Source organism: Anopheles maculipalpis, chromosome 2RL, assembly GCF_943734695.1.
Source record: "Anopheles maculipalpis chromosome 2RL, idAnoMacuDA_375_x, whole genome shotgun sequence".
NCBI classification, from domain to species: Eukaryota; Metazoa; Arthropoda; class Insecta; order Diptera; family Culicidae; genus Anopheles; species Anopheles maculipalpis.
The window spans coordinates 78,392,791-78,420,399 of record NC_064871.1 but is presented as its reverse complement, the minus strand read 5'-3'; the positions used below and the strand labels follow the sequence as shown (position 1 = coordinate 78,420,399).

Sequence of the window (27,609 nt, the reverse complement as noted above, 5' to 3'; positions counted from 1 at the left end):
TAATTTTTTCCCACATCTGTGTCGTCACGGTACATACGCGTTTGTTGCCTTGGTTGAAGGAAAAGAAAAAGCGGTGTCCCGTGTAGAGAAAGATCCGTTCAGAAGGAAAGCTTTTCTGTTGGCCTCACAAATTTTCCAAGTGCCAAGTGCCTTCTAACAAAGCATGTGTGTGTGTATGCGTGCGTGTGTTTGCTAGATGGTGCCAGTGAATGAGTGAGAAGAAGAAATTGAGGAGAAAGTGTTGGAGAATATTGGTGTAAAACTTGGCTTTCCGTGATGGACAGAGGGCGAACGGTTTAGATGCAGCTTGCCTGGGACGCATCGGCCCGGACGCAAGTCGAAGCCGACGGAAGAAGATGTGTCCGGCTGTCATGAACTTTGGTCATGCTGGTGATGATGATGATGATGATGGGTTGCACAGGATGGTGATGATGACTGCGAACGAGTGTAGCAGTTGCAGTGCTAGAGACAACAAAAGTGGGACAGCTTAGCCAAGAAAGCACCAAGAGTAAGGAAAGGGGCAGAGAGTTCAATTGTACAGAATACACACATACACACAGAATGTCGTCTTCCGGTACTGCGGCGGTCAGTGGGGGAAGTCTTCCTGCACTGCTGATGGCGAACGGAGGTGGTGGTGTTGGCGGTGTTGGGGGAGGTGGAGGAGGCGTTAGTGGTATGGGCGCCGGTAAAGGGATCGGCAAGCCGGACACCAAACCACCCGGCACGGGCAGCACTCTCGGTGGGGCAGGAACTACCGGTAAGGTACTGCTCGGTGGGGATAAGCATGAAACGTGGCAGATGGAGCTGCTGATGGAGCGGCTACGGACAAAGGCCAAATCGGCACAGTACAAATCCTTCCCGGAGATGTCCAAATCCGTGCGGATGTCACTGCTGGTAAGGGAGTTGTAAAGGTGGATAAAAAGAAGGCGATTTGGCGTACGATTCATGTGTTCGTTGGTTTTCTTTCCGTAGGAAAAACGGTACGCCCTGGACGCAGTGGAAAAGTCTAATCTACAGAAAACACTGGACAGTATGCAGTATTGCATCAAGGTAACCACACGGCAGGGTTTAGTCGAACGACTCGATTGTCTCACCAGACAGCTAGGGTAAGTTATGTTCCCAATAGAGATGGGTTCTCTGAAACATACCTACGGTTCTGATCCGGTTCCGGCACGTGTGATTCCAGTTTCGATTTTAAGGAAATGGAATCGACGGTTCTATCCGAAACCGCTAGAACTGTACAAACCGTTCGAACCGTTTGATACAGTCTGAAAGGTCGGAACTTAATATCAAAAAAAAAAAAGCTCATACTAACCGAAAATGTCCCGAACAGTTCCGGTTCGACAGTTATAACGGTTCCGGGCGGTTTCAGACAACGGTTCCGGGTAGTTCCGAAGGGAGTGGTTGCACCTACTTGTCGGAATTGGTCTCGATGTTTTGTGGAATCGTCCGACACCAGTTCCGCCTGTTTGCTATTTTTGCCCACCTCTACCTCCCAACAATCACTTATACTTTATCTCATTTTTTCCATTTTAGTCTCAAACTTAGCGAGGACACTTCCGGCCTTTTCATCTCGTCCGACATGTTCTACCTGGAGATCATACTCGATCCAGCCGGTGGTACCGTGCAGGACGTAAAGGTGCACCACGAGTGCAAGATGAAGCAACAGAGCTGTAGTGAGCTGGTCGCATGCTTACAACGCGGTGACTTTGCCGATTTCACCACCCAGCTTGAGGGATTAGCTTCGATCTATCAGCTCAATGCAGAGAAAAAGATTAAGGTGAATGCATTCGTTGCTCTGCAAGCGCTCGAAACTGATCTGCACACGCTGTACACATTGTCGATGCAACACTTTCCGGATGTACATTCGCAGCTGCTAAAGGCACCGCTCGGAGTGGTGCAGAAGCGCCGTGGAGGACATCCAATGCGACTGACGTATTTTGTCGCACCGTACGAATTGCTTGATCTAGGGACACGTACCATGAACGTCCTGTCAGCCGAACTGATCGCAAAAGAACGCATCGGATGCAGTGTGGCCGTAGTGTTGGAAGCGTCCAGCGCGAACAAACTGCAAATACAGCCACTGTTGGTAGGGAATGGAGGGAGTGGCAGTGGTGCACCATTGTCCGGAACCGTTCAGCCCATTTATACACCGATCGAGAAACACAATTCTACCTCGCTGCCGGCCACATTCGTGCTGCGGCTTAGCAAACCGATGCCTATTAATGGTGCAATGATGCGTTCGATCCGGATGATTGTTGGTGGCAGTGAGCAGCAAGCTGTTGCGGATGGAACGGCTAGTATGAGTAGTAGCCTACCGACCTCTCTTCTTGGACTGATCGCTCACCACACTTCCGGTGGAAGCGTTACGGATCTTGCCAAGGGTTTACTTGTGTCCTTACCGGATCAGTATCATTGCTACTATCTTACGGACAATCCACTGCTCCGAGGAGTGATGGTGAGCAGCATCCCGTTCACCGAACCACAGCACGTCCCGAAAATTCTAACCTACCTAAGACAGCAGGCCATTTTCAACCAATTACTGTCGAGCTGTATCCGTTCGAATGTCTCGTCTGCCGGGGGAGGTCGTCCTAGTGCTTTGCAACTCCTGCTAGATGGTGGTACACACACGATAGAAAATGGTGCCACCGGAGGACTGCTCGTGTTTGAAGTGAGTGCCCTCTCCTGTCAGAACATAACCGTATCGCTCATACATCCGTACGAAGAATCGTTAGCGACGGTTGAGTTTGATCTGCAAAACATTGCCAATATTGTTGTGCGGATCTACTGCAGCGAGGGAGAAACCAGCGATGAGCATACGGTGGATCGTCTTTCGGCCATTTTGCAACGATGTATGTCGATTCCGGTGACACTGCGCGCGTTGATGAAGCTCTGGGAGGAGGAACACGAGCAGAAGTTTAAACCGAATGTGCTCGGAAGTGCTGCTATTACGACTTCCGGCAGTGGAGGTGGTGGGGGAGGCGGAATAGGAGGTGCAGGAGGTGGTGGTGATGGTTCTGGAACGCCCGGTGGTGGCGGGGTCACCGGACCCAGTGAAGATGGAAGCATGAATGGATTCAACCTATCGTCGCTCGGTGGTCCAGCATCAACGGTTGATGGGGCTGGCGGCACTGGTGGAGGTGGTAGTGCAGCCGCTAATGGCACATCCGCTCAGCAAACCAGCAATCAGCGAGGTGGACTAATGAATGGCGAAGGAAGCCTAGGACTCGATTTTTGTGATATGCTCACGGAACGGAACGGAAACGGATTGGGTGCGATGATGGGGGCTAATGGAAGGGTGGCCGGAGGGCTGGGGACCCGGGAGCCACCGGAACCGTTAGCGGGTGGAGCGGCAAAGAAACGACGCATGGAGGATTTTTGTAAGAGCCCAAAGAGTGATAGCAACCTTAGCGTTGGTGGTGGTGGCGTTAGTGACGTTGGTGGTAGTAGCGGAGATGTGGAAAAAGCCAATGTCACCATTACCAACACCACCACTACGGCCACGGTTACCAGCCAGGATGTGGCAGACGTAACAGTAAAAAGCGAACAGCGCGTGCAAGCTGGCGGTGCAACGGAGGAGGACACCGGCGGGTTGCCACTGTTCGGCGAAACGGTCCCGATGGGCGGGACCGAAGCGAAGGGCAGCTCTTTGGGTGGAACGCTTACAAACATAATTTTATCGGCAAAGAATGAACCTCTTCCGAGCGTCCTCCCGAACGAGGATGGTGACGAACCCGTCAAAATGCCGCTCCAATCTTCCTCTTCCTCCTCCTTATCTTCTCTATCCTCGTCGGGGTTTTCGCTGACCGGTGGTGCACCATCCGGTGAGTCGGAACGGCCCTGTCCGGGTACGCTACTGCTCGAAAGTCTCGAGAGTGCTTCGCTCGAGCTGGATTCGATGAAAAAATCTTCCGGCCAGTCCCAGGCGAAGCGACGACGAAGTTCGAGCAGTTCCAGTTCCAGTTCGAGCAGTAGTTCGAGTAGCAGTTCGAGCAGTTCGAGCACTTCCGCTGCATCGGATGAGGTGGAAGAAAGCGTCGATCTGGTCGAGGCAGAAATGAGCAGCTTTTTCGCTGAGGTTAGCAATACTCAACCGACACCAACTACCGGAGTACCGGCGAAAACATCTTATGGTCCTTCATCTGGCAAGCCAGCATTGGGAGCTGTATCACCAATTTCCGGAAAAGTCGTATCAGCTGCTGGGAATAGTGGACTGGACAAACCAATCGGAGCTATTGGTCTTTCCGGGTTGGAAATAATACCTCTTACAACAGGAAGTACCAACATTACGGCAACCGTTACAACCAACACACCGATAATAACGGCTCCGGAAATCCTTACCAACAGTACGTCAACTACATCCCTAACGACTACGTCCTCAAGCACGAAAAAGTCCTCATCCTCAACAAGCAGCAGTAGCGGAGGGTATCGGAAAGGATCGTCAGAATCGTCGGAACGGTCCAGTTCAAGCAAGTCAGACAAGAAGAAAAAGCGCAAGGTTGATGATTCGGGCCATCTAGCAATGGGTCCGCCGAACAAGCTGCCGTTCAAATCTGGTGAATCTTCGCCACATCGGAGCGGTCTCGGCAGTGCATCGGGATCGTCTTCGAACAAAGCTAGCCCGAAGCGTGCCAGTCCGGTGCATCACAGCAGTCCCAAACATACCGGCAGCAGTGCGTTGGGGTTTCACAGTCCCAAGCATGGTTCATCGGTGTCTCCGAAGCATCCGCTCCATTCGGGCGGTAGTTCAACCGGTGGCGGGAAGCCTAGCATGTCTGCGTTGAAGTCAGCAGCAGCTAGTGGCAGTTCACCTGGAACGAAGTCATCTGACGCGAGTGGTGGTGGTGGTGGTGGAGGAGGAGGAGGAAGCGGTGGAGTAAGCATGTCCTCCTCTGTTGGTTCATCCAAGGAACGTGATAAGGAGCGCTCGGAAAAGAAAGCGCTTCAATTTTCCACGACCAGCGCCTCTACTGGCTCATCGCTGACAGCAAGCAGCTCAGGATCTAGTACCGGTGGTCGATCGAAAACCTCGGGACTGAAGTTAAAACAGCTCGAATTGGCTGCAACTACTGGGCCTTCGATGACGATTTCGATGGGAGACTCCGGTTCTAGTTCACCCGTCGCGCCAATGATTGATCTTACTGGACACGGTCCTGTACAAGCATCTTCGTTGGGTATGCTGGGACTTCCAGGATCGGGGTTAACCACAGCTAGTTCAATGCTGCAAGCTCTGCAGGCTGCAAAAAACCGTAAAGCACCATCTTCAGCCGGTGGCACAGGATTGGGTGGATCGTTAAGTGCCGTGATCGATAAGCTCAAATCGGCACAATCTGCGGACGATGAAGCAGTCCTGGTACTGCCGGAAATGACGATCACTCAACAGACGACGAGCACACCGATAATGGTGGCTGGTACTGGTGGTATCGGTGCGGGCCTAAACATTGGTGGCTTTGGATCGCTAAGTGGCGGCACAATTAAAGATGCTTCCAAGTCGGGAAGCAGTTTACTATCAGCGACAGGCTCCGGATCTCTGGTCAATTGTGTTTCTTCCACGACAACCATTGGTGCTGGTAAGTTATAACTAATCTCCATCTTTGACTCCCTTTCCTTAACTCACACCGTCGCTCGTGATCTTTTCACCCATTCCAGCCCTAACCCAATCCAGTTCCCTGACGAGTGCTCCATCCCTGACGGCAGCGCTGACCAGCGGGAAAGCGTCCGAGTACATGGTAAAGCCCAGCTCGGACGGCATCAAGCTGACAATCCAGAACAAGAAGGGTTCCAGCAGTAAAAGCTCCTCCTCCGGCAATAGTAGCAGTGGCGGATCGAAATCCGGTGGTAACAAATCTGGCCTAAAGTCTGGCGTATCCAGTGGTCCTGCCTCGTCCAAACAGCAGCAACCGAACCATACTACCTCCTTCAGTGGAGCCTTCCCCTCGTCGACGAAGACTCCACACTACACCAGCTCCTCGTCTAGTTCGTCCAAGACACCGTTTCAGAAGTCGAACTCGTTCGGTTCGCTTGGTGGTGGTGGTGGTACCGGTATGAAAGCTTCCTCCAAGGTAAGCTCACCGAAGTCCACATCGAACCCAGCCAGTTCGTCCTATTCGTCGAAGGAGAAAGGTGGTCCTGGTCGTTCGAAGTCATCATCCGCTACGTCGTTGACCGGTGCGATGTTGAGTGGAGCGTCTGGAGGTGGAGGGACTGGGACATCTTCTGCGTTAGTTAATCCGATATCGATTATGAAGATGCTTGGCTATCCAACCGGATCGATGGGTAATATGGAGGGCTTTGCGAAGTCACTTGACACAAAGTTTCAAATACCGAAACTTTCGGCGCGCTCTAACACCAACTCTACTGCTGGTGGCACTGGACACAGCGATAGTAATGAGGGTACGGGCAAGAGTGTAAAGGAGTCTGTCGCGAGGAAACAGAAGCAACAGCTACCTATTACATCTTCATCACAATCGGCGGTTGGATCCTCACCGTTAAGAACGTTCGCTACATCTCCATCCGGCGATGCAAGTGCTCGATTGCTGTCTGACCTGCTTGGAGCTGCAGCTAAGAGTGGTAGTAAAATGGGCTCAGCTGCCTCCGGAGCGTCCGTCGATGGTGGTGGCGCTGCACTACATCCACTCCTTCCGAACATTGTCCAGAAGATGTTTGGCAGTGATGGAACGCTTCAGAGCAAATCGAACAGTTCCGATGGAAATATGTTTCCTGCCGCTGGACGTGCATCTCCCGGTATGCTGTCGGGAGGAAGTGCCAGTAGGGATGGATTTCGATCCGGTCCAGGATCTGCTCCGGGAACACCGACGACAACAGGTTCGATGGTGCTGCCACCGTTTCCATCTCCCGTCTCGGGTGGTGCGTCCAACGATGGTGATTTGGGATCATCTAGTGCAGGTTCGCTAATGCGACCACCATCGCGACCGAGCAGTACGATATCGAATCATTCCCATTCTTCGCAGGATGGTATTGGTGGTGGTGACGTTTGTACACCGCCCGTTGTTACCTCGATGGCTTCGATGATGATGATGAGTGCAATGGGTGGTTCGGCCGGTGGACAATCACCCGTATTGGATAGTACCAGTACTCAGCAGCTTATAGCAGCACTGGCCGCAAAGACTGGTGCCGCTGCTGCCGGTGGTGTCCTTCCACCGCCCAACAGTCTGCTCAACAATCACACTGGCCACTTGCACCATCATAGCAATCATATAAACAATCACATCGTCGGTGGAGCGGGTTCTGCCCTAAACAATCTTCCTTCACCGGCAGCTGTTTCGGTGCATTTGGTTAAATCGCCCGCTCCCTCTCCACTACCCTTCACCTCACCTCACTCTAATGCATCGTCCACGCACGGTGGTGGGCCTGGCGGTGGTGGCGTTGGACTCGATGACGAGCTAATGGACGAAGCGCTGATCGGTATAGGTAGTAAATGACATACAGGATGAGGCCACGGCATGACGTGGATGGTTCGAAGCTACTGAGCAACAGGAAACAGGAAGAACGCATACTGCCCCACACGCGAGGTAAAGGAAGTTTTAGGATAATATGTTTTACGCGCCTTACTCACACAACAAAAGAAGGAAAAAGTCCTTGAACGCGTATCGTTGTTTTTTTTCCGAAGATTTACGTACTAATTTATAGGTGAAATTTAGATCATGATCATGACACAAGGAGCACACCCAAGTTATCGTAGAATAAGATGAGAAGAGACACGAGACGATACAAACGAAACGGTTTCTTTCGTAGAATGGAATAAAGTAGTGGTCCATCTAGAAAGGGGAAATTCGTACGCAGGATGCACTCTTAGAAGATAAAACCGTGCCACCGCAACAAAGAAGTAGTAGTAGTATTCACAACACTTACACACACTACTTTGAAGTTTGCGTTGCTGCTGACGTGCTGTAACAAATCGTGCGAGAAAATGTGTAAATGTACATTAAAGAAATTTATCACCATCCAGCACAGTTTTGCACTTGCACTGCATGGATTGAACGAGGATGAGATTTAGCATACAAATGCGATAGACATAGAGCGATTAGAACGAATAGCGGGAAGGAAGGCAAGCAGCAAAAAAGAAATGGAACAAATGAAAGGTACCGTGTAGTAAACGGCAAATGAATGAGGTTAGGAAAACAGGAAATCCAGGTTTAATATACATACTTACTAGCGAGAGAGTGTGCAGTAGCAGCAGCGAAAAATGAAAGGTAATAAAACAAAAAAAGCAAAAGCTTTTCTAAAACTGCACGCAACAATAAAAAAAACGGTGCAAAAGGTGAAGAATAGCATAACAAAACCAAAAAATGTGCATTGATTTGATTTGCAGATGAAAGAAATGGCATGAAATGACTTTAGAAATAATCTAATACCTGACAAACCATTTCGGAAGAGTGACTCTCAAGCACTAGCACCCACGGTTCTCGATCGTGTGATTCCAGTTCCGAAGCAGCTCCTAAGCAATCATATCGACGATTCCATCCGGAAGCGTCTGGAATCGTCGGTACCGTCAGAAAAAATCGGAATCGAACCGTTTTTCCACAAAAACTGGGTGAAGGGATGGATGGATCGGGATGAGGTGTTCCGCAAAAAGATGCGCGACTCAAAGACACATCCAAAGGTATGCGAGAAATCTCAAAAGGACCAGGACCATCCAGTTATTAAGGAAAACTACAGCATTCCCGTGAAAAATTAACAATAGCTCGCTCATTTCTGGTCCGATCTGGGCGTACACTATATCGTTGGATGCATTTTTGGGCCGCACATCTTTTTGCCAAACATACAGCATACCGTGAGATGCGGTTTTGGCTACAATAAGAACACCCTAGCCCGATCCTTGCATCCCTTCTCCCATAAATGGCTGATGATTGCTCTGTTGAGGTTGGCGTTGTCGAAAAACTTAATATTCTTGTAAGGTCATCAGAAAAGGGCGCAAGGAACCGGGAAGAAGTAGAAGTAAACGCAGTAGAAGGTGAGGAGAAGGAGAAATCGAATCCTCGTCTCAGAGCTGCAAACACACATCAATTAGCATTTTAAGTTTATTCAGTATTTTTTTTGCAAGTGTTTATGTTAATTTTTTCTTTTCTTTTCGTTTTTGTTGTCTTTCATTGTTGTTTTTTCAATCTTTCATTTATTTATTTGGCTTTTTTCGTCATACTTTACAACTTATATTTGAAACTAATTTAAAGTAAGGGTTTTCTTTGTTGCGTTTATCCATCCGCTCTCGTATCACTCTCCATCTTTCGATAGTATTTAATATTTATTAGAACGTTTTTCTTCTTGTTTTAAGTTTTTATTACAAGAGTAGTGAACTAGTTTCTATTTGTTTCAATAAAGACTCTTTTTTTTTTCTTTTTGAATGTAACTCACAACAATCATTATTACACTAGCCATCATTCCATATCCTGTTCGTTACCATATTTGCTGCTAAAAACTAACGAAAGTGTGCCTCTCGGTGTGCTGCTTAGCAATAGGGAGGATGATGGTGCGAAAGGGACGCCAGGGACAGTGTTTCCAATTTCACATTGCGTGCGCGTATTAGTACCTCGCCTTACTGCGAATATTCATTAATAACGGCCATATCTTCCGAGAGATCGTGCTTCAGATTGTTGCCGGGGCTGAGCTCGTTTACCTCCGGGAAGTATCGCTTGTTGAAGGCGAACCGTCCGAATCGATCAATCTCGTCAAAGTTGCGCTTACCGATCGTGGCCATATCGTCTCCATTAAGACGATAGTTGAAGCCTGCTGTTTGAGAGCGGAACGAAAGAAGAGTTTTAAGCAATGCGTTTAGCACCGGCTGTGGTAGTAAGCGCTTACCATTAAAACGATCAATTTCATCAAAGTTACGCTTGCTGAAGCGTCCATTGTAGCCATGATCCATCGATCCGGTGTACGACGGTTCGTAGTCCAGGTTGCGCTTACCGTTGAACCGTGCGAATCGATCAATCTCGTCAAAGTTGCGCTTGTCGTACATCGGGGCCAATCCACGCGAATAGTAGTTGTACAGCAGTGTCCGCCGGTCGGAGTTGTTGAGCGAACGTTTCGCTTTGTAGCCAGTAGTTGCGGTAGAAACGGCACCCGGTGATGATCCAGCTGGCCGCTGTCCGGAAGTTGTGCTGAGCTGCAGCTTTTCCTCATTGACTTGCTTTAGTTGGCCTAGTCTCGGGGTTAGTGTGAAGTAAAAACAGTTAGTTAGAAGAATGAAAAAAAGCCAACAGATAAAGGAACTATTTCGGATGTAAGTTGTTGCCGTCATTTTGATGATACTAAATTGTTAATTTAATCATTTATTCTGCGTCTTTTCAGGGTCCTCTTTAATGGCGTTATGGCTTACACACGAAGAATTCCATCGATGACACCAAGCCGGCACAAAATATCAACCCTGTCAGGTTCTTTATTACACCAACAGCTTCAAAGCAGCTTCTTAGTGACGCTTTGACGCTGCCACATGAGCTTAAGAACGATAACCGCAGTGAAAGCGCGTTTTAAACAGCTTAGAAGCTGCTTAACAGCTGCTGAATGAGAATAATCGTGCTTACAGTATTTTTCAGCCTACCAAGATCCCCAACGCTCCTATTTTCACCTGAAAAAAACACTCTCTCAGTTCCTTTTTAATGGTTTCGGATGTCCTCTTCCTTTGTGTTTCAAAATTTCCCCTCACTTACATTCGCTCCGTAGAGACTTTTTGCATTCAGGGCTTTATTGTACATTTTGTTTGATTGTTGCTTTTTCTTGTTTGTTTGTGCGCTTGTTTGCTGCTCGCTAACCTGTTTCCCAGCTCGATGTTTGTCTGAAGGCTACAAATATTATATTTCACCCACACGCAATCCGCCATTACAAAACGATACGTGTGCAACCCTCGCATAGTAACAAGTAAGACGGCAGACACTAGCCACAGAGGTAAATAATTTTTTGTCCTGATCATCTTGTTACGCTGTGTTTGATTATGATCGTTCTTTTTGTTTTGCAAGTTTTGTAGGGGTTTTGTGTTAACAATCCGTTTACCGAGGAAGGGGGAGGACATGGCGGTCAGGACACATGGGCGTGGTAATTTATCTAATATTAACTTATTAACTTTCCCTTTTTATTGTGAACAAAACAAGCAAACCATTCCCAGCTTCCGATTGCTTCGATAAGGTGTAAAACGTACGACGAAGGGAGGGGAGGAGAGCGGGACTCACCGGCTCTCGCCCTCCACCTATCTTGCCTTGCCTGGAAGGTTTATTTTTTCAACAAATTTCCACCACCGATCGAATCGAGCGAGGCTCGTTTGAGCAGATTTCCACCACCGATCGAATCGAGCGAACGCTGGTTCCGGCCAAACGGGCTGCCTACACCGTTGCGTGGTACGGCCGAGAACGAACCATCATAGATGCCGGCCGAGTTGAGCAGGATTCGATTGTAGAAGAGGTACTCTGGATAGCCGCACAGGTTAGTGGTACCCGTGCGAGGTAAGAACGGGTGTGGAGGAATAATGGTAATGAATTAGTATGGATCCACTACCACTTTCTTGTTGTGGTTTGAACTTACAACACACTGGGACACAATGGGGGGACACATAACGGGGACAAACACACTCTCTCCCTTAGGACGACAACACATTGGACGATCAGTTTGAAGCCGACGAGCTCACGAAAAACACTGGACGCGGGACAAAGACAGACACAGACAGATAGAAAAATACATTCACACACATACAGACAGACACACACGCACTGTGTACTTCTACTTAACGCTCAAGTGATTGATTATGGTTAAATGTAATTAAACTCGTTACCGTGCGCGTCTTCGGTGACAAGCGGAATTTTTTACGATTATTATGCGCTTCTTTCGGTGCGTGTTTGTGTAATAATAGAATAAAGCGATGAATAATTGAGCATCAGGTGGGATTTCCACCACTTCGAAGGTGTCACAGCATCATTTTGGGGCGGTTTAACTGCAACGAGTCCCCGGACGATAGATGGCGCTATGGTTTTTGGTGTCATTCGCAAGTTTAGCGGTGGAGATGAGGTGCGATAAACAAAGTTATTTTTATGTTGTTGATCGTTAATAATGTTTTTTTGGGTGGGTGGGTGGGGGGTGGGGGTGAATGTTGGTGTGTAGCGCCTGAATTTATGCTTTCATAATCCAATCTACACCGTTCCAAGACAGGTACTCAATTAAGACTGAGAGCTCAAATGTCCTGATAAGCTGTCTAGCTCGCTCCGATGTATAAATTGTATTAAATGGAAGTCTTTTAGGATTCGTTCGGGTGCAGTTTTAGCGTTAACTAGTTCCTGGGAATATTTATGAACGTGGCATGATCTTAAGCGATTTTTAAAACATTCTTAGAACTTATCTCTTTAAATTCAGTCTATTTTATGTATTATTTGATCTTAAATTCAACATCGTCTCAATCTCGCCGGGGTTTTTTATTTTGGCTCCCAAATTGTTACTCCAAAATAAGCATAAATGCATCAAATTTAGGGCGCAATCATGACCATTTGGAAATTCGAAAAGATTCCAGCCGATTCCTTCACGAGCCTCATTTCATCACAATGTAATTTTACAAAACTCAAGGCTGACTCTTTGTTGGTGACATAGTGACAGACTCCCTCCCATCAGGCAGGGATCAAACGAATCATCCTAGCAGGATAACCACATGTGCTTTGTGCGGATGATCGCTGCTTGAGGGATGAGCGTCGTTTTGGGCATCTTTGTAGGGAGATTTCGAATTGTTTATGCTACTGTAGCAACAGGCACGAGTTTGCTGTAATTGAAATACTTTACCGCAAAAACTAGCCCAATAGCATTGAAATGTGTTCAAAATTTGTTGATTAAATTATTGTGCGATTCAAACGCACAACGGGAGAGGGCACAAACATCCACACAGAACAGACAGAACAGTTCTCGGTTGTGGGCCAAAAAAAAAAAAATGGGCTAAAGTTACGGAATTATCCCTCTACTTGGGAAGGTTTGCTTTTTTTCCGCTGTATCATAAGCAATGCGAATGGTTAAATGCGAAGCGATTTTTTCACGCTTTCCCTACCCGTTATCACTTAATAAATAAACTTTTTGCGAAAAGTATTAAGTTGAAACTCAAACAAGCTTGCTCACCCTTCGAACCATCCTGGGGAAAGTTTGCATAAACCGTACAACTGGAAAAACTCTGCACACAACACTTTACCCCTTTTTTTTTCGTTGCTGTCCAGAATCGCCTTCAATCAAATGTTGCACTTTTCCGAGCACTGCACACTCGTTCGAATCTTTGGTTACAGTGTTGATTTGCCAATACTACGTTGCCGAACGGTAGGTAAATGGCAACACGGAAAAAAAGGCGCACGTTGTAGGTGAAGGTTGAACAATTTTGAAGTTGATTAGAACATGTGACACTGGGTGAGAGTGTACTGTGGAGGGGTAAAGTTTGAAGCTCTTCGAATGATCTAAAAATCGATGTGTGTTGCATTGTTGAGCCGGGCATGTGCATTTGAACTTGAAACGCTTCTTATACATAGGAGCATTCTTTGAGAAGTTATTACAAAATTTAATGACGAATTAAAGCATCATTTCCACTTACAAGGAGGAAAAATGGAATAATAAGATTAAGTAAGAAAAAACACGTTTAATAAAATCTCCTTTGAAGGATAGTGCTAATCAGCTGCTATATTGCTGTTTATCTAAATTTTCAACTAAGGTGGAACCGTCAAATTCAAACTGAAATTCAAATGCTTGAATGGAGACGCCTAGCCGCCAGTAAGATTTGTGAAAAACAGAGAAAAAATACTTTTTTTAAGGTGGTTGTAAAAAATAGGTGAAAAACCTTGTTGAGTGTACTATTGTGCTACTGTTACTGAAGGAAAGCGTGGCAAAAAAAGAGAAAATACTGTTAAAAAAATGTATGGACAGCATACAGTGAGGTAAGAATGTAAATCTTGCGTCCTGTTGTTTATAAAATTGGCAATTCTCTACTTCTTTATCTTTAGCACTAGAACTTTCAAAAGTGAAAGGGTTTGATTGACTTCTATCTGAATAATTGGGAGGGATTTCATTACATTTTGTTAAGAAAAATTCTATTTAGACCATTCACCAAGTAACATGTTCTTCAAATCTTCCAAAGATCTCCAGCAACGCATTTAAAACCCTCCAACGAACTCAAGTGACTTAGCGTTCTTCTAATTCTTGGCTGAATGACGTCTGCCATCAAGGCTCTTACTAGAGTTTTTGATAGCAGAGAGAGATAGAGTTGCAGAGTCAGTCCTCACTTCGGGGAAACGGTCCGACACCGCGGATGCCTCTACCACCCTCAGAATTATGGCGTAGAATTTTAAATTGTTAACTACTCCTAAATTGTTACTACTCAAGATGCAGATCACTCTCTTTTGTACTAGTAAAACGCAACCTGTAGTACATATATACATTTTTGTCCCAACAGTACCTAACAATACCGTTGGAGGGATTTGAAAGAAAACATTTGCTCCTCGCTAAAAATGAGTTACAAAAAAATCGTGAAAAAACCCTCCAGCTGTGGCTCATCAAATATTGTTTGTAGCATACTAAAAACCGAAATGAATAAATTTCTGCCTGTATTGTTCTAAAGAGCCGTGGAATGTGACATCTCATGCCGTGTTCGATCGAGCTTTCGATCGAGCGATTCGAGTGGATTACGCGCCACAGTATGAGCTCTGCTCTCGACTGAAGGTGCCACTGATGCTGCCACTGAACGACTGTATGTCCTCTTCAGAACATGCGCTTCAACCATATAGGGGGGGGGGGGGGGGGGGAGGAGGGCAAAGCGTGTGCAAAGCACTTGAATTCCATTTTTTCCCACCCGTGATGAGTAATGCAAACGGCAGTATTACGCATCCGAAGAGCCCTTTTGCCATCAGTTCTGTTGCAGGCGAAAGCAACAATCGGCTCTATTGGATCATCACGCAACAGCAACAGGAACTCGGACGCCCCTGAATCGTTACAATTGTGGCAAAACACACGTTGCCTCACACACGCTGGTGCTCGGGAGGTGCTAGTGGGGTTCACCATGTGAGATGGCATGGTGTCCAATAGCAACCATGCTGCGTGCTTTGATGATGTTTTCATGTAATTTTAAGTTTACCATTATTTTCCACGTGTATGAGTGTTAGTGAGTGGCGGAGGGGGCAAAAAAAAAACAACTCAGAACCAGCTCTACAACTCACCCTCGTTATAGTGGAAAGGTTAGTGTTGGTTTCTCGGTCAACGGTTCGCACCCCCGGAAGCAGAAAAATCATTGCCGGGAAGCACTTTAATGTGGACTGGTGTTGGTTTTTTTTTTTGTTTCAATGGAAGCACCCACTGTTATAGGCTTTGGCCGGGAAAGTACGTTTGTTTAACACTTTCCAAATTGCGCCAGCTTCCTTTACATTAAGAAAATTTTGCCTCTTCTTGTGTTACAAACGCCTCTGCTGCCCTCCCTCCAACGAGTAACGGGAGAACAATGCGGGCTAGATACCGGAAAACCGCACCGGAAAAAGCATCACCGAAGCGGGAAATTGAAGCACATTGCGTCCGCCCGTCGGGAAGGGTGGTGTTGGGTGGTCTAAGAAGCAAAAACGAACCAGTTGCTCTCCCCAAGCGCGATGATAACAGTGGGAATTGTGTCGGCGGTGTTTTTTTTTTTGCTGCTCCTTACACACACAGGGCGTACAAGCGACTAGGCGCCTCCATTCATTCGAGCTGCATCCTTATCCACCTTATTGCATTATGGGGGGAAGTGGAAAAAAGCCGTTGAGAGAGACGGGAGGCTTGGGGTATGGAAATTATCTTAACCGAATTCGATTTGCCTTGGGAGCTGAAGACAATTTATTAAAATAATAAATTATACACTGGGAAAATGGGGTCGGCTATGGGAAATCAGTCGATGCGGAAAAAAAGGATATTGGAAGAGCCGGTTGTTTTGGTGCAATTTAAAGATCAATTATCTAGAGTTTAGGTGGATAAATTTGTCCAAAAAACGCTTTTTTAGATGAAAAAAAAAATTTTAATATTAAGAAGAATTGTTAGAAAAGCTTCACTTGATGCTTTTATCAAACAATTTTGGGGTTTTATAGTTTTTAATAAATTTTCTAAAACTTTCTTATGCTGGAGCGCAAACGGGCTTCAATCAGTTCGATAAAAATGAATAAAATTAATTAATTAGAATATTCAATTCTTGACCCCATTCACATACAACCTTTCGAATGTGAATCGAGTATGATTAAACTACATAATGCTTGATCACGTTACGATTTAGAGTGTGCATAGTTTAAATGCCACCCCTATGCTCTACCCTGCACCGATATCCTCCTTAACGCAGAAATGTTGTCCAACTTAGTCCTCATGCTTTCCTTTCAGTGGTTTTTGCTTTGCTTCGGCTGCTGCTTCAGTGCTGGAATGTTTATCAAATTAAATAAAACACTACAATAGCGCTACAAGGCTGTCCGGGAACCAAGGTTGGCCAAGCTGTTCATAATCATAAAAATGATCTCATGAAACAGCTGTGCAGCTGCGCCCCAATACGCAGAGGCTAGTTTGAGAGAGTGGTTTGAAGAAAAAAGGTCATTTTAAATTTTTGTGTCACATTTTTCGGCCTTCATTTCGGAATCTATGCATTCCGAGTTTCCCCATTCCCCCTTAATGCACTTCATCGCACTTCCCCTTCTAACCGCGCTTCATCGCGAACTAATTGCGTGCGAACAGAAGACAACAGCACGCTGCAAGGGATGAAACACTGGGCGCCTCCATTGAAGATGGATTGTGACCACGTGCAACAGTAAGCGCCCTGTGGTGTCCGGGATAGAAATAAAAGGTAGGAATGTCCGGAGATATTCATTCACAAGGAAAGCCCCGGAGGCTGTTCGCGTGACCCTTTTGCCCGCGGCGACAGATGGTGATGTATGATATGATATGGTGGTGTGTTTTGATTAAAATGTAAAACACACCTCTCCACACTGAGCTCTCAGTGCAGCGCTCGGGTCTGCAGCGCGGAACGGAAATGAACATCCAATTCCTTCAGGGAACACCAGGGAAAAGTAAGAGTATATGATGGCTCAGCTGTAGCTAAGAAAAAATGCAACAAGTGGGAATGGAATGCAGCAAATGCAATCTGTTGAATGAGGCGCCATTTTTTTTTAAATAATCTTTTAATAACACACGTGAATAATTCCTCCCAACCCTAGAACTCGAAACATTAATTTGGACAGTAACAAACATGGATGGAACAGAAAAATTCGACAATATCACGAACGGTAGTACATTTGGAAAACGAATGGACGGACGGCACGAGGACAATTTTTGACAGCACTTGGTTGGTGGTTGGACACACACTGACAGAAGGAATGTAACAAATACTGGCGATGGACAAGAATGTTCACCCGATCATTACCATCGTTCAGTCGCTTCAGCTCCTGCAGCTTGGTCAGGACCTCCTCTAGCTCCTGCTCCTTCACCGGCAACCCGTGAGCCCAGCCGAGAAAGGCGAACAGCAGCACGCCACAAACGAGATGAAGCTTCACCATTTCTGGTACGTGGTGTGACGATCACTTTCGTTTGATAAGGAACCGTGTCGAACGAGGTTCGAGATCGATCACACTGTAGTTTAGGTAGGGGTTTTGGAACGAAATTGGAACACAAATCCGCTTATCCGCTTATTACTCTGCACGAACTCACTGTCACGGTCTTTTTTAGGGTTTAGGACTGTAATTTGTACTAGTTTCGTGTTCCTTCGAAAGAAACACTCCGAAGCGAAATGGCTGTGAATGCTGCCGGATACTGCTGGGGTGCACAACGGTTGATGCCTGGTGGACGATTGTTGCGCTTTCCGGTGCTCGTCTGAGGCTTTTATACCTTATAGCGCCGTTCGTCGCCGATTTCTCTGGCTTGCCGCGCTTGCCAGAGATGATAAACGGCAGCTGCGTACGACTCACATTATGGCAGGTTCGATGATGATTCGCTTCGTACGCTCACGCAAACCACACGCATAATGGCTGCTGCTGGTGGTGATGGTCTCACCAATGGTGAGTGAGGGTTATGATATTCTCACACGGTGAGCTGATTATGTGCTCACGCAACCAGTGAGCTCTCGCTTCCTTACAGAGTATGAGTTAAAAATTTGGGACTCATTATTGTTTGTGGGTAATATTTGAGCCGCTTTTTTCATTACGTAGCCTGAGAGAGATTTAATTATAATCAATAGAAAAACCTACATCATGTACATATTACTGCAATTAAATAAAAAGTCACATAAAAGTACAAGTTTTTTGCGCCTAAAGCTATGCAATTTGAAGAGCAAAATTCCACTATTCTATTTTAAACTGGCTTAAACGGCAGACAGACTATGCAAATGTTGAATTTGTGGTAGAAAGGTGGATAATGCAAGATAAGAACGTACTTAAAAGTGAAGGTAAAATAGTAAGTGATATTTACAATGTAAAAAATAATCCACAAAAACATTGTTTTAAACGATCAAATGTATGCAATTTTAAAAACATTGTTGCTTTTTTACTTACAGACTAGACAGGCATTGAACTCTCAACTTTTGGAGGTGCGATAAATAACGATACACGCGGAAAGACCTCCCACCGATATGATGCTTAAGCTTAATTTGAGTTCACATCACATCACATCGCGAGAAAGATTCGCGTTTGGTGGTCGATTTAATCGCTTTCGTCGGTTGGTTTGGTAACACTGCTGCATTGAGTTTTTTTTTTATGGCAGAAGGAAGCAAATGCAATCGTTTGCGATAAACAAGTTTATTTTATATACAAAATAAGCTAAAATAAATGTAGCTCTGTATTTCACAATGAAAAGTGCGCCAGGAATGTGAAAAGTCCCTCGAATGGACCATCCTGCCCAAAGATTCATTCAAATGACATCATCCGTTTGGCGGCTCCATTCACAACTACGAATATAAATCATCGGTCAGCAGCAGCCGAGAAAAAGAAGCGCAAAAGGAGTATGAAAATATCCAAATTAAAGAAATAATTGTATCAAATTGTTTCTGCGCGCTTCACGAAGAAACGAGACGCTAAAAAAAAAGGGAAACAATTATTTCGTCCTCCTCTCTGGATGAAAGTGTAATGCCATAAGCAGATACAAGCGATTGAACAGTTAAAACTAAGGCAGACATGCTCAATCAATGTACTATTGAAGCTTGCTCCACGTGAATACAACATGCATGATTAAAGGGAAAGGAAAATGTGCTCCTTTTCAGCGTTTGAAAAAGGTGGAAATGGATCCAACGACATCTTGCTGATCATTCTTCACATGCGATACGGAAACTTTGTAAACTAAATTTCAGAAACTAGAAATTTTCTTCTACCCAAATTTTCACTCTTCGAAAATGTTGTTTCAAAGCAACTTCAAACAGGCCGGTGTAGTGTTGCTTTCTGCACTCACTCGACTAGGGAAGGTCGGTAACTTTTTCTCTTCATGTGTGTGTTAGAGAAGCGGTTGGATTAATTTTCCACTACTGGCGCTATCCACGTCACGGTGCGGCACCGGAAAGCAGATTGATGGCATTAGAAAATTGTGCAATCTGTCGCACAGTGCATTAAATTATCAATTAGCCAATATTTTTTCCACAATCCCCAAACCCCCCCGAACCACCCACTTAACCGCTGTGGCACACGGATACATCGTAAAGAAAGCAAAAAAAAAGAAGCACACTACCGCCAAGCAATAAAGTACGAAGCGGAAATGGATGCGTGGCTCAAGTGGCTTCCGTTGGAGCCCGCGATGTTCAACAGCGTGTGTGTGTGTGTGTGTGTGTGTGTGTGTGTATGCTAGAGCCCCTTAATGATGAAGTGTCAATTGGCTAATCTGAGTGGGTGGATTGGTGGTGGTGTCCTCACATATGTGCCCCAAACAAGAGCACATCGCGTTACACAGATCGTTAAAAGTAACACTCGACCACGGACCTGTGTCTGCGGTAAGAGAGAGAGAGAAAGGAATGGTGGCTAATGTTGGTTCCCATTAAAACCTTCTCCCCCCCCTCCCCCCTTCCACGAGTTCCTTCATGACCTTCCTTGTCCATTCACTTCCCGATGCTGATACTCGCGTAAACGCGCTCGTAAAAACAAACAAATCCTAATTTACGCGGGCACCAGTTGCGGTCGGCTGGGAAACGTTACGTCCACGTTCTGTCCATCCCTTTTGTGTGTGTGTGTGTGCGCCCGTCCATCCTGTGCGCGAGTGAATGGCACTAATTATTTGTACCTAAAGCCTCCCATCCTCCCAGGCGGAACATTGAATCAAAGCGCGCTTCCGGCAACATAAACGAACACGGAAACGGAGTAAAATTACGGTCACTTTCGATGGTTCCCGTTGCTAGTTTTTAAGGTTATGGTCGTTTGCACAGAGGGAGGGGGGGGGGGAGGGGGGAAATGTGGTCGGGCGAGACAGGATCATAATCACGGAGCCACACTTCCTGCAGATGTTTACCACCCGCGTAGAAAAAAAAAATATTGTGCAGAGAGGAATCCGTGTCGAATCCTTTCGGAATGCCGTGGTAATTGATTTTACAATCCCATTCAACGATGACTTTAACACGTGCTGCGAAGAAAGACACCTGTAGCCTGGACCGATTGCCGCATCGCGGGGACGGTGATATTGAAATTGTGTGTACGTTGTACCATTTAATGCCGCTTTGCTTTCGGAAGCAAGTCAGCTACCTTTTCCTCCTTTGAGCGACCTTGATCTTATTGAAGTGGGTGAGATGATTTGTGAGCGTGGTTAAAGAAATTTGCTCGTTTATTGCGAGTCCATAGGGAAAATTAGGTTTAAAAATAACAACACACATACACAGTTATTAGAAATTGCATAATTTCAGGCGTCATATGTGAAATTCGCCTAAAACTATGCAATGTTTTTAAAAAAGCGATTAATACTTGATGAAATTAAACTATTGTTTGATTGTTTTACAATTAAAACAGATTGTTTTTGCGTATTTAAAAAAAAATTGAATCGTTATTTTAAGTAACGATTCTCCTTATTTTTACTACCATTTTCGATTTTCGCCTTTTTTTGTTGTTTGTGTATGTCTTTATACCAAATTCCACCACAGGGACGATCCCTTACCGGTGCGCCATGAGACATTCCTGGCGTTCCTGTTTGCCTTTGGGACACCAATCAGGGATCGACATGTTCCTTGGGTTCTGCCTACCCAAGGAAAGGATGGGCTCCAATAAGAAAAACAACAATCCTTACCATTTGTTTTACTCGAACCTTCTGCCAAATGGTGCAAGGATAATGGGATAACAATTACGTTTTCCGCATCTTCTTCTGCTACTACTCTTCCCTCTCTACCCTTCTCCATGTCTCTGAACCACTCTTTTGCGTAAAAAATATCATTGAATCGTTTCAATGCTGACCGTGAAAAACAGTCACCAGAAATCAACCGATACAAGCTCCACGTCCGAAAGCTATAAAGCAGCATGGCGCAAGACGTTTGGACGGTCCGATTGCACGCCAGGACCGTACATTGATGGCCATGTCCGGGCCGAATTGCTTCGCTTTGGCGGTGGCACGATATGGTGTTAATTATTTCGCCTCTTGAGACATTCAAATCGGAATCCCGGAAGGAAGTGATGGTGGCAAATTTTTGATTGTTTTGTGCGTCAGCCAGATCTTGATTAGATTGATTTCTATGGTAATAAATGGAAAGCCGAATCGTATGCTCGGGATGGAAGTTTTTCTTTTTTGGCTTTTGGTTTTGCGGGACATTTCGGATTGACCTTTTTTGTTCTCCCTCCGGATGGTTGGCAGAAGGCGGTGAAACGGGGGAGTGAATTGTGATTGAATCGATTCGACACGTTGTCAACAATTAGTTGATAGGATAATCAAGGGTTTTTTGCTTCAAGGAGGGTGTTTAATGAGCAATTATTTTTATTGTACAGATTCGTTGAGCCTTTGAGTGGAACATGCATTCCACTTTTCTTTTTCTTTCGCCATGAAAATTCTGAATAAGGCTTTTATTTATTTATTTTGTAGATTGATGCTTAATTATGTATTTAACTTAACAATAACATCAAATACATGGTAGTCAAATAAATGCTAAGAGTTAAGCTGCTTGAGCTCTGAGAAAAGGATCATTCTTCAATCGAACTCGAAAGAAATCCAGCATGAAAGAGTGACGAGTGAAAGAGGATGAAAGAGTGACAAGTTTGCAGAGATTCAAGGCCTAACAGGCGACTGCGGTGCGCTGTACCCGCTCTAACCATGCTACCGTCGTGACCAAACTACGCAGGCTTGCGAGGATCGATCGTACCAAGCAATAGGACAATACCTTCAAATGTAAAGGATCATGAACATTAGACGAGAAACGAGTGATGAGGCCCAACATACGGTTGGGCTTTGGCGAGGATAAAATTCAAATGATCGATTAATGTGAGTTTTGAATCTAACAGTAAGATCATTGATGGAAGATACTCGATTATTGTCGATGCCTAATAATGAGTATCTACAAAGGATTTTATTATTAGCACGATCAAACGAATCTACATTACACTTCTGCGGACAAAGAAACATTCCATTAGAACTGCATCAATCAGAGAGAGCATCGAGGAAATTTTGGAGACGATAACAAATCGAAGACGAGCATACGGGAAGGAAGATTTTCAGGTCATCTGCATACATGAGGACACCAGCAGTGGGAAGCACATTTAAACAGTCATTGATAAGCAAAAGCAATAACAGTGGACTCTAAACACTGCCTTACAGGACACCTGACGAACCAACGAATAGATCAGAAAGGGAATCTTGAATTCTAACTTGATAAGGTCTACTACGAAGATTAGTCGTTAACCAAGCCAGAACAGGACGTCCCAATTTTGCCAAGTAGTAGGTTAATTGGAATACTGTCGAATGCTGCTTTACAGTCAGTATAGACGGTGTAGGAGGAGAGAATACCATCGGGCCGGTAGAGAACGAGGGTTTCAATTTAGAAATAGCCGATAGAACTACTTCACCCTTGATAACCACATCACTAGAGGGGATGATATCAACTAGAATATGGCCAAATTATATTAAATAGCCTAATTGAGCATGCTAAAGACGCAGTTCTTTTGCAGTAGATCAGCAGCGTCTACGATACAAGTGGCCTACGATACCATAGATCGGACCGAACTATGGAACACCATGGAGCAGTACGGATTCCCTGGGACGCTTGTATGGTTGCTAAGGGCCACGATGGAAGGGGTGCAGTGCAAGGTGAGAGTCTTGAGGTCTGAGGAAAGGGGACGGACTCTCCTGTTTGTTCAACATCGCTCTGGAGGGTGACATGCGAAGCGCGGGCTTCGATATCCGCGGCACGATTTTCACCCGATTTCTCCAATTTCTTGGCTTCGCAGATGACATTGACATCATCGGACTGATAACTGAGGCGGTGTGCGAGGCGTACACCCGACTGAATCGCGAGGCCAACAGAATTGGATTGAGGATCAATGCGACGAAGACAAAATTTCTGCTTGCCATCAGTTGACGGCAACGATCTCGAGGTGGTAGAGGATTTCTGCTACCTTGGTACGATCGTAACTTCGGACAACAACGTTAGCAGCGAAATCCGAAGGCACATTGTTAAGGAGAATCGTGCCTACTAAGGACTTCAAAACTCCTGCAATTCAGAAGACTCCAACAACACACGAAATGCACGATATATCGCACACTGATACGCCTGGTAATCCTCTACGGGTACGAGTCCTTGACTATGCTAACGGAGGACGCCAATGCACTCGCCATTTTTGAACGACGGGTGCTAAGGACGTGTGGCGAAGGAGAATGAGCCACGAGCTAGCTGAGCTGTTTGGCGGTGTTGCTATCCTGACGGTAGTCAAAGCCGGAAGGATACGTTGGCTGGGGCACGTGATGAGGATGCCAGACTCATGCCCCATCAAGAAGGTGCTCTTTCAAACACCGTCAAACAGCCCAGCTAGCTCGTGGTTCACTCTCCTTCGCCACACGCCCTGTTTGCTCACACCGCCAACGGACCATCGTTGACCACCGCTTCGTCACATTGATCCTCCTATCCAAATCTGTTAGCCTGGCGCTTCAGTCGGATGTACCGTAGTTCCGTAGTTCGATTATTTTCTAAAGCAGTCTACAAAGAGCCAGCGACTTCAATTTCTGTCTTTTTATTTATTTGGAACTTCGACGAATTTGTTTTGCTGGTGTTTTGATGATGATTGATGATGAACGATTAAAAACCAGTTCATAAATACAAATAATTCCAATCTAAACGCCTCAAAGAGCGTAAAATAAGAACGCCATCTGCAAGCAAGTGGTGTGCAAGCTGTGTGCGACTTGCATCTCAACTTGAGTGCAATTTGGCTGTTAAGCGAAAATGTTATTTTCGCCGCAGCAAGCAATGGAGCGAACAAGAAAACTTTGGGGCGAAATTTACGGTAAAGTTCGGCATTCGTCCTTGCCGATAGAAGTTATTTCTTTTTAGTTGAGGTATTGTGTTTATTGTGATGAGCATTTCGAAATGTTAGTGAATTTTATATTGCATTAATTTTTGGATGAAATTGTGCGTTGCTAAATGAAAATAATCAGAGACATGGGAAGCGCAATATGCTAATATATTTAATGTGTGAGTGAAGAAAGCTTGTGTAATGGTTGATATTAAAAAATTAATAAAAATTCAATTTTAACAAAGTTGTTATCGATATAGGTCAACCACAGGATATTAGACAACAAAAATAAAGTTTATATTTTACCTCACAGAGAAAACTACACATCGAACATGGAAAAGCTTTTATTTGAAGCCCTAGCAAAGCTTAGCATTGGAAAAAAGCTTACAGAAAATTGCATTTCGCACCAACAATGCACTTTTGGCAGTGCCGACAGTGGAAAGTAATTTTCTGGCCGGGATTTTTTAACACAATTAAAATGGAAATTTGATTTTCCCACTATTACTCAGCATGTGTATGTGCGGATTGGTTGTGAAGCTGGAATGGATGTTTCATTACATTTCCATTTCAAACAGAATGTACAAATACTATTGCCCGGCTAAAAGCTTATTAAAATTGTACGAATGCATTACCGTGCCTACCCGAGCCTGTGTGATAAATTTGAAGAAAATCAGCAGCAGAAGCATGATTAAAAATTTATTTTCACCCGTAAAATAATCTATATTACCTACTTTTGAGTGAAATAAATTGTACAAAAAACGCATCCAAAGCGCTAAAACCTCCGCCATGTCGGCAACCTTGAATAACCCGAGTTGTCTCGTGGAATTTACCCAAACCCCCCGAAACGGCAAACGCCGAGATGAATCCGGGATCCGGGTGCACTGCAAAGATGGCGCAAGTGCGCGGCAAACAACTCGGCACGGGGAAAGATCGTAGACCTTGTGCTATATAATCATCAGCACCGAAAACCAAACAGGGCAAACGAGCATATAGTTTGTGGAGTTATGGATTTAGGAAAGCGGGCAAGGCAAAAATAAAACCCTCGTACTCGCTATCATCTCACCAACACTCAGTCACATCAATGACCGCGATGGTGCGATACGATGGTGAATCGGACGAGGATGGATGGCTTCCTGTTCCTTGTTTTTTTGATGCGAGACTAGAATGCATAGAGCATGTCCTCTTTAGAGCATGATTAATTTGCACAGCTCGTTTGCAAAGTTGTTGACTCGATGATGTATTTATTAATAAAATTTTGAATGACTGCATCGTATCGCATCGTCATTATGAAGTTTGGGAAGACAATGGGGTTATAACATTTGGAGTTTCTAGGAGAAGTTCTAAACTACTCTAGAAGGAATTTTCCAAATAATTGAAAGTTTAATGAGAACTGACAGCTCTTTCCCCTAAAGGACATTAAATGGAATCCTTTGGCTTTGAGAAAACTAAAGTTAAATCGACTCAAACCTCCGAAACACGTGGTCCTGCACGATCGCCACGGATTACAAACCACCGGAAGTCACTCGTCTTCTCATTTCAATTCTCGACAAACACGGAGACGATCATCACACTTAGCAGCCTGCAGCAGGTACAATTCTCGACAGGCGGAAGCTCATCAGCGACGGGGCGAGTCCTGGAGCTGTCTGCATCAGACAGAAATGTCAGATCCTCCCTCCCAAAAACATCCCCAATCCATTCCGGGGGTGGTTGGCAGAATTTCACTCTTCCTTGTTTTGAGGCGCTGCAGAGAGTAATAAATAGCGTTTGTTGAACTATATTCTCGAGTTCCTGGGTGAGGACATGGCGGCGGCTGCGGAGTGTGGAGAAGCGTGCAGAACCTGGCGCTCCAGCTCACTCGGGACTCGAATCGAATGGGTTTGACGGCTACATCGTGACATATTTCACTATTTATAATAGCCGGGTCTGCGTCTGACTGTGGTGGAGCTGTCTGCATCCACGTCCCGGCCCCGATCTCACCCCTAGAATCGCCGACGAACTCCGGGGGAATGCTACTTCCTGTATGCCAACTCCACCGTTATTACGCTTTATGTACTGGAAGAGCACCAGTTGTCCCGGGTATTGTGGAGTTTAAGTACGCTAAACTCATCCCATCCAGAGTTCGCTGCCAGTCCTCCCTCTCTCTCTTTCTCTCTCTCTCTCTCTCTCTCTCTCTCTCTCTCTCTCTTTCTCCCCCAGACACACATACACTTTACAAAGGAAGTTCTAAAGGGAGTTCTTCCCTATTGCTCCCAACCACCAAGTGTCTGGTGGATGGCTTTTGTGACGATGGGGGAATATTCGTTCTCGAGAATGTGTCTACCAGCACGCCAGTACGTCATCGAGTGGAGTAAACATAGAATTAGAGCAGAGGCAGCCGGTAGTGGTGCACTTGTCTGGAGGACGAGGCGGTATTGAAGGCAAAAGTCCACCCTTCCCATGTCTAGATCGCTTCTCCACTCCATCATCCGCGGTTTCTCCAGTTCTGCTTCCTCGTTCCAGCCGATCCCGAACTTGCTACCCCACAGGTCGGCAAAAGTAGTGCAACATCGCTCCTTTATCCCGTATCCAGACACCTCCAGCTTCATGACCTTCCTCACCTGGAAAAGTTCTTCCACTAATCCGTTGCCTTTACGTTCCGGTAGGCGAGCCGTTATCCTTCCGCTAATTGCATAGCCTGGCGTACACTGGTTGGGTTGGTATTGGTGAACGGTGTGAATCTGGGCTAGCTGAGAAGAAGAGAGAGAGAGAGAGAGACCACCAAACCCCGACCCAGACCCACTCCAGACGGTACGGTGTGCGCACGCGCCTCGACCCGTCCGTGCCAGCAGCTCAACCACTTCCGCCCTCACCACTCCTGGAGTCCTCGGTGCTAAAATTGCAAGGTCGGCGAACGCTTGTACATAAACGCGACCGGTGCCGGTTTTGTTGGTGGAAGTAAAAGGATCTAGAAGGGAAGGACAACATTGAGCAGCAACAAAAAAGAAAACAACACTGGAGTGAGGCATGCTGTGCTATGGCTGCGTTTATGTTGCGGAAATATGTACGCTACCGGGCGACCCACTCTGTCGTACTAGCCACTATGTCCAGTCCAGAATTCCCTTTTTTAAACTCTCTCTCGCTCTCTCTCTCTCTCTCTCTCACACACTCTTCATGGTCGGCCAGAATTTTTCATCGGTGAAGGTGAAGGAAAAGAAGGCACACAATCCTGTCC

The 27,609-nt window shown here is 45.7% G+C and overlaps 5 protein-coding genes across 6 annotated transcripts in view; 2 read left to right on the top strand and 3 right to left on the bottom strand.

Moving 5' to 3' along the window:
• LOC126568579 (histone H3.3A-like) overlaps positions 1–27,609 on the bottom strand; it is a 537,920-nt gene that overhangs the window by 337,687 nt on the left and 172,624 nt on the right. The window lies entirely within an intron of this gene.
• LOC126568029 (glycosyltransferase 25 family member) overlaps positions 1–27,609 on the top strand; it is a 376,451-nt gene that overhangs the window by 318,428 nt on the left and 30,414 nt on the right. Inside the window, exon 6 of one of the 2 annotated variants that reach the window (XM_050224426.1) lies at positions 19,292–19,301. The exons of the other annotated variant lie outside the window; for it this stretch is intronic. The gene's annotated coding sequence lies outside the window, so the exon portion shown is untranslated. Of the gene's footprint in view, positions 1–19,291; positions 19,302–27,609 lie in introns of those variants that run through there. 2 annotated transcript variants of the gene reach the window in all.
• LOC126568601 (uncharacterized) overlaps positions 1–27,609 on the bottom strand; it is a 447,537-nt gene that overhangs the window by 400,521 nt on the left and 19,407 nt on the right. The window lies entirely within an intron of this gene.
• LOC126567734 (mediator of RNA polymerase II transcription subunit 1) lies at positions 553–7,486 on the top strand. Its single transcript, XM_050224002.1, has 4 exons — positions 553–894; positions 973–1,106; positions 1,537–5,570; positions 5,650–7,486. The coding sequence occupies exons 1-4, from the start codon at positions 562–564 to the stop codon at positions 7,440–7,442; spliced, it is 6,294 nt and encodes a 2,097-aa protein (XP_050079959.1). The 5' UTR covers positions 553–561; the 3' UTR covers positions 7,443–7,486.
• Positions 9,554–17,536, bottom strand: LOC126568471 (uncharacterized). Its single transcript, XM_050224956.1, has 3 exons — positions 17,378–17,536; positions 9,820–10,158; positions 9,554–9,747 (listed from the first exon to the last, which is right to left on the bottom strand). The coding sequence occupies exons 1-3, from the start codon at positions 17,508–17,510 to the stop codon at positions 9,554–9,556; spliced, it is 666 nt and encodes a 221-aa protein (XP_050080913.1). The 5' UTR covers positions 17,511–17,536.

Bases quoted from the DNA above. Each gene is read 5' to 3' on its own strand.
- LOC126567734 (XM_050224002.1), top strand. From the start codon at position 562: ATGTCGTCTTCCGGTACTGCGGCGGTCAGTGGGGGAAGTCTTCCTGCA. The intron at 1,107-1,536 runs GTAAGTTATGTT...TTTCCATTTTAG, and splicing joins TGTCTCACCAGACAGCTAGG to TCTCAAACTTAGCGAGGACA. The intron at 5,571-5,649 runs GTAAGTTATAAC...CACCCATTCCAG, and splicing joins CACGACAACCATTGGTGCTG to CCCTAACCCAATCCAGTTCC.
- LOC126568471 (XM_050224956.1), bottom strand. From the start codon at position 17,510: ATGGTGAAGCTTCATCTCGTTTGTGGCGTGCTGCTGTTCGCCTTTCTC. The intron at 10,159-17,377 runs GTAATGATCGGG...CCCCGAGACTAG, and splicing joins GCTGAAGCGACTGAACGATG to GCCAACTAAAGCAAGTCAAT. The intron at 9,748-9,819 runs GTAAGCGCTTAC...GCTCTCAAACAG, and splicing joins TGAAATTGATCGTTTTAATG to CAGGCTTCAACTATCGTCTT.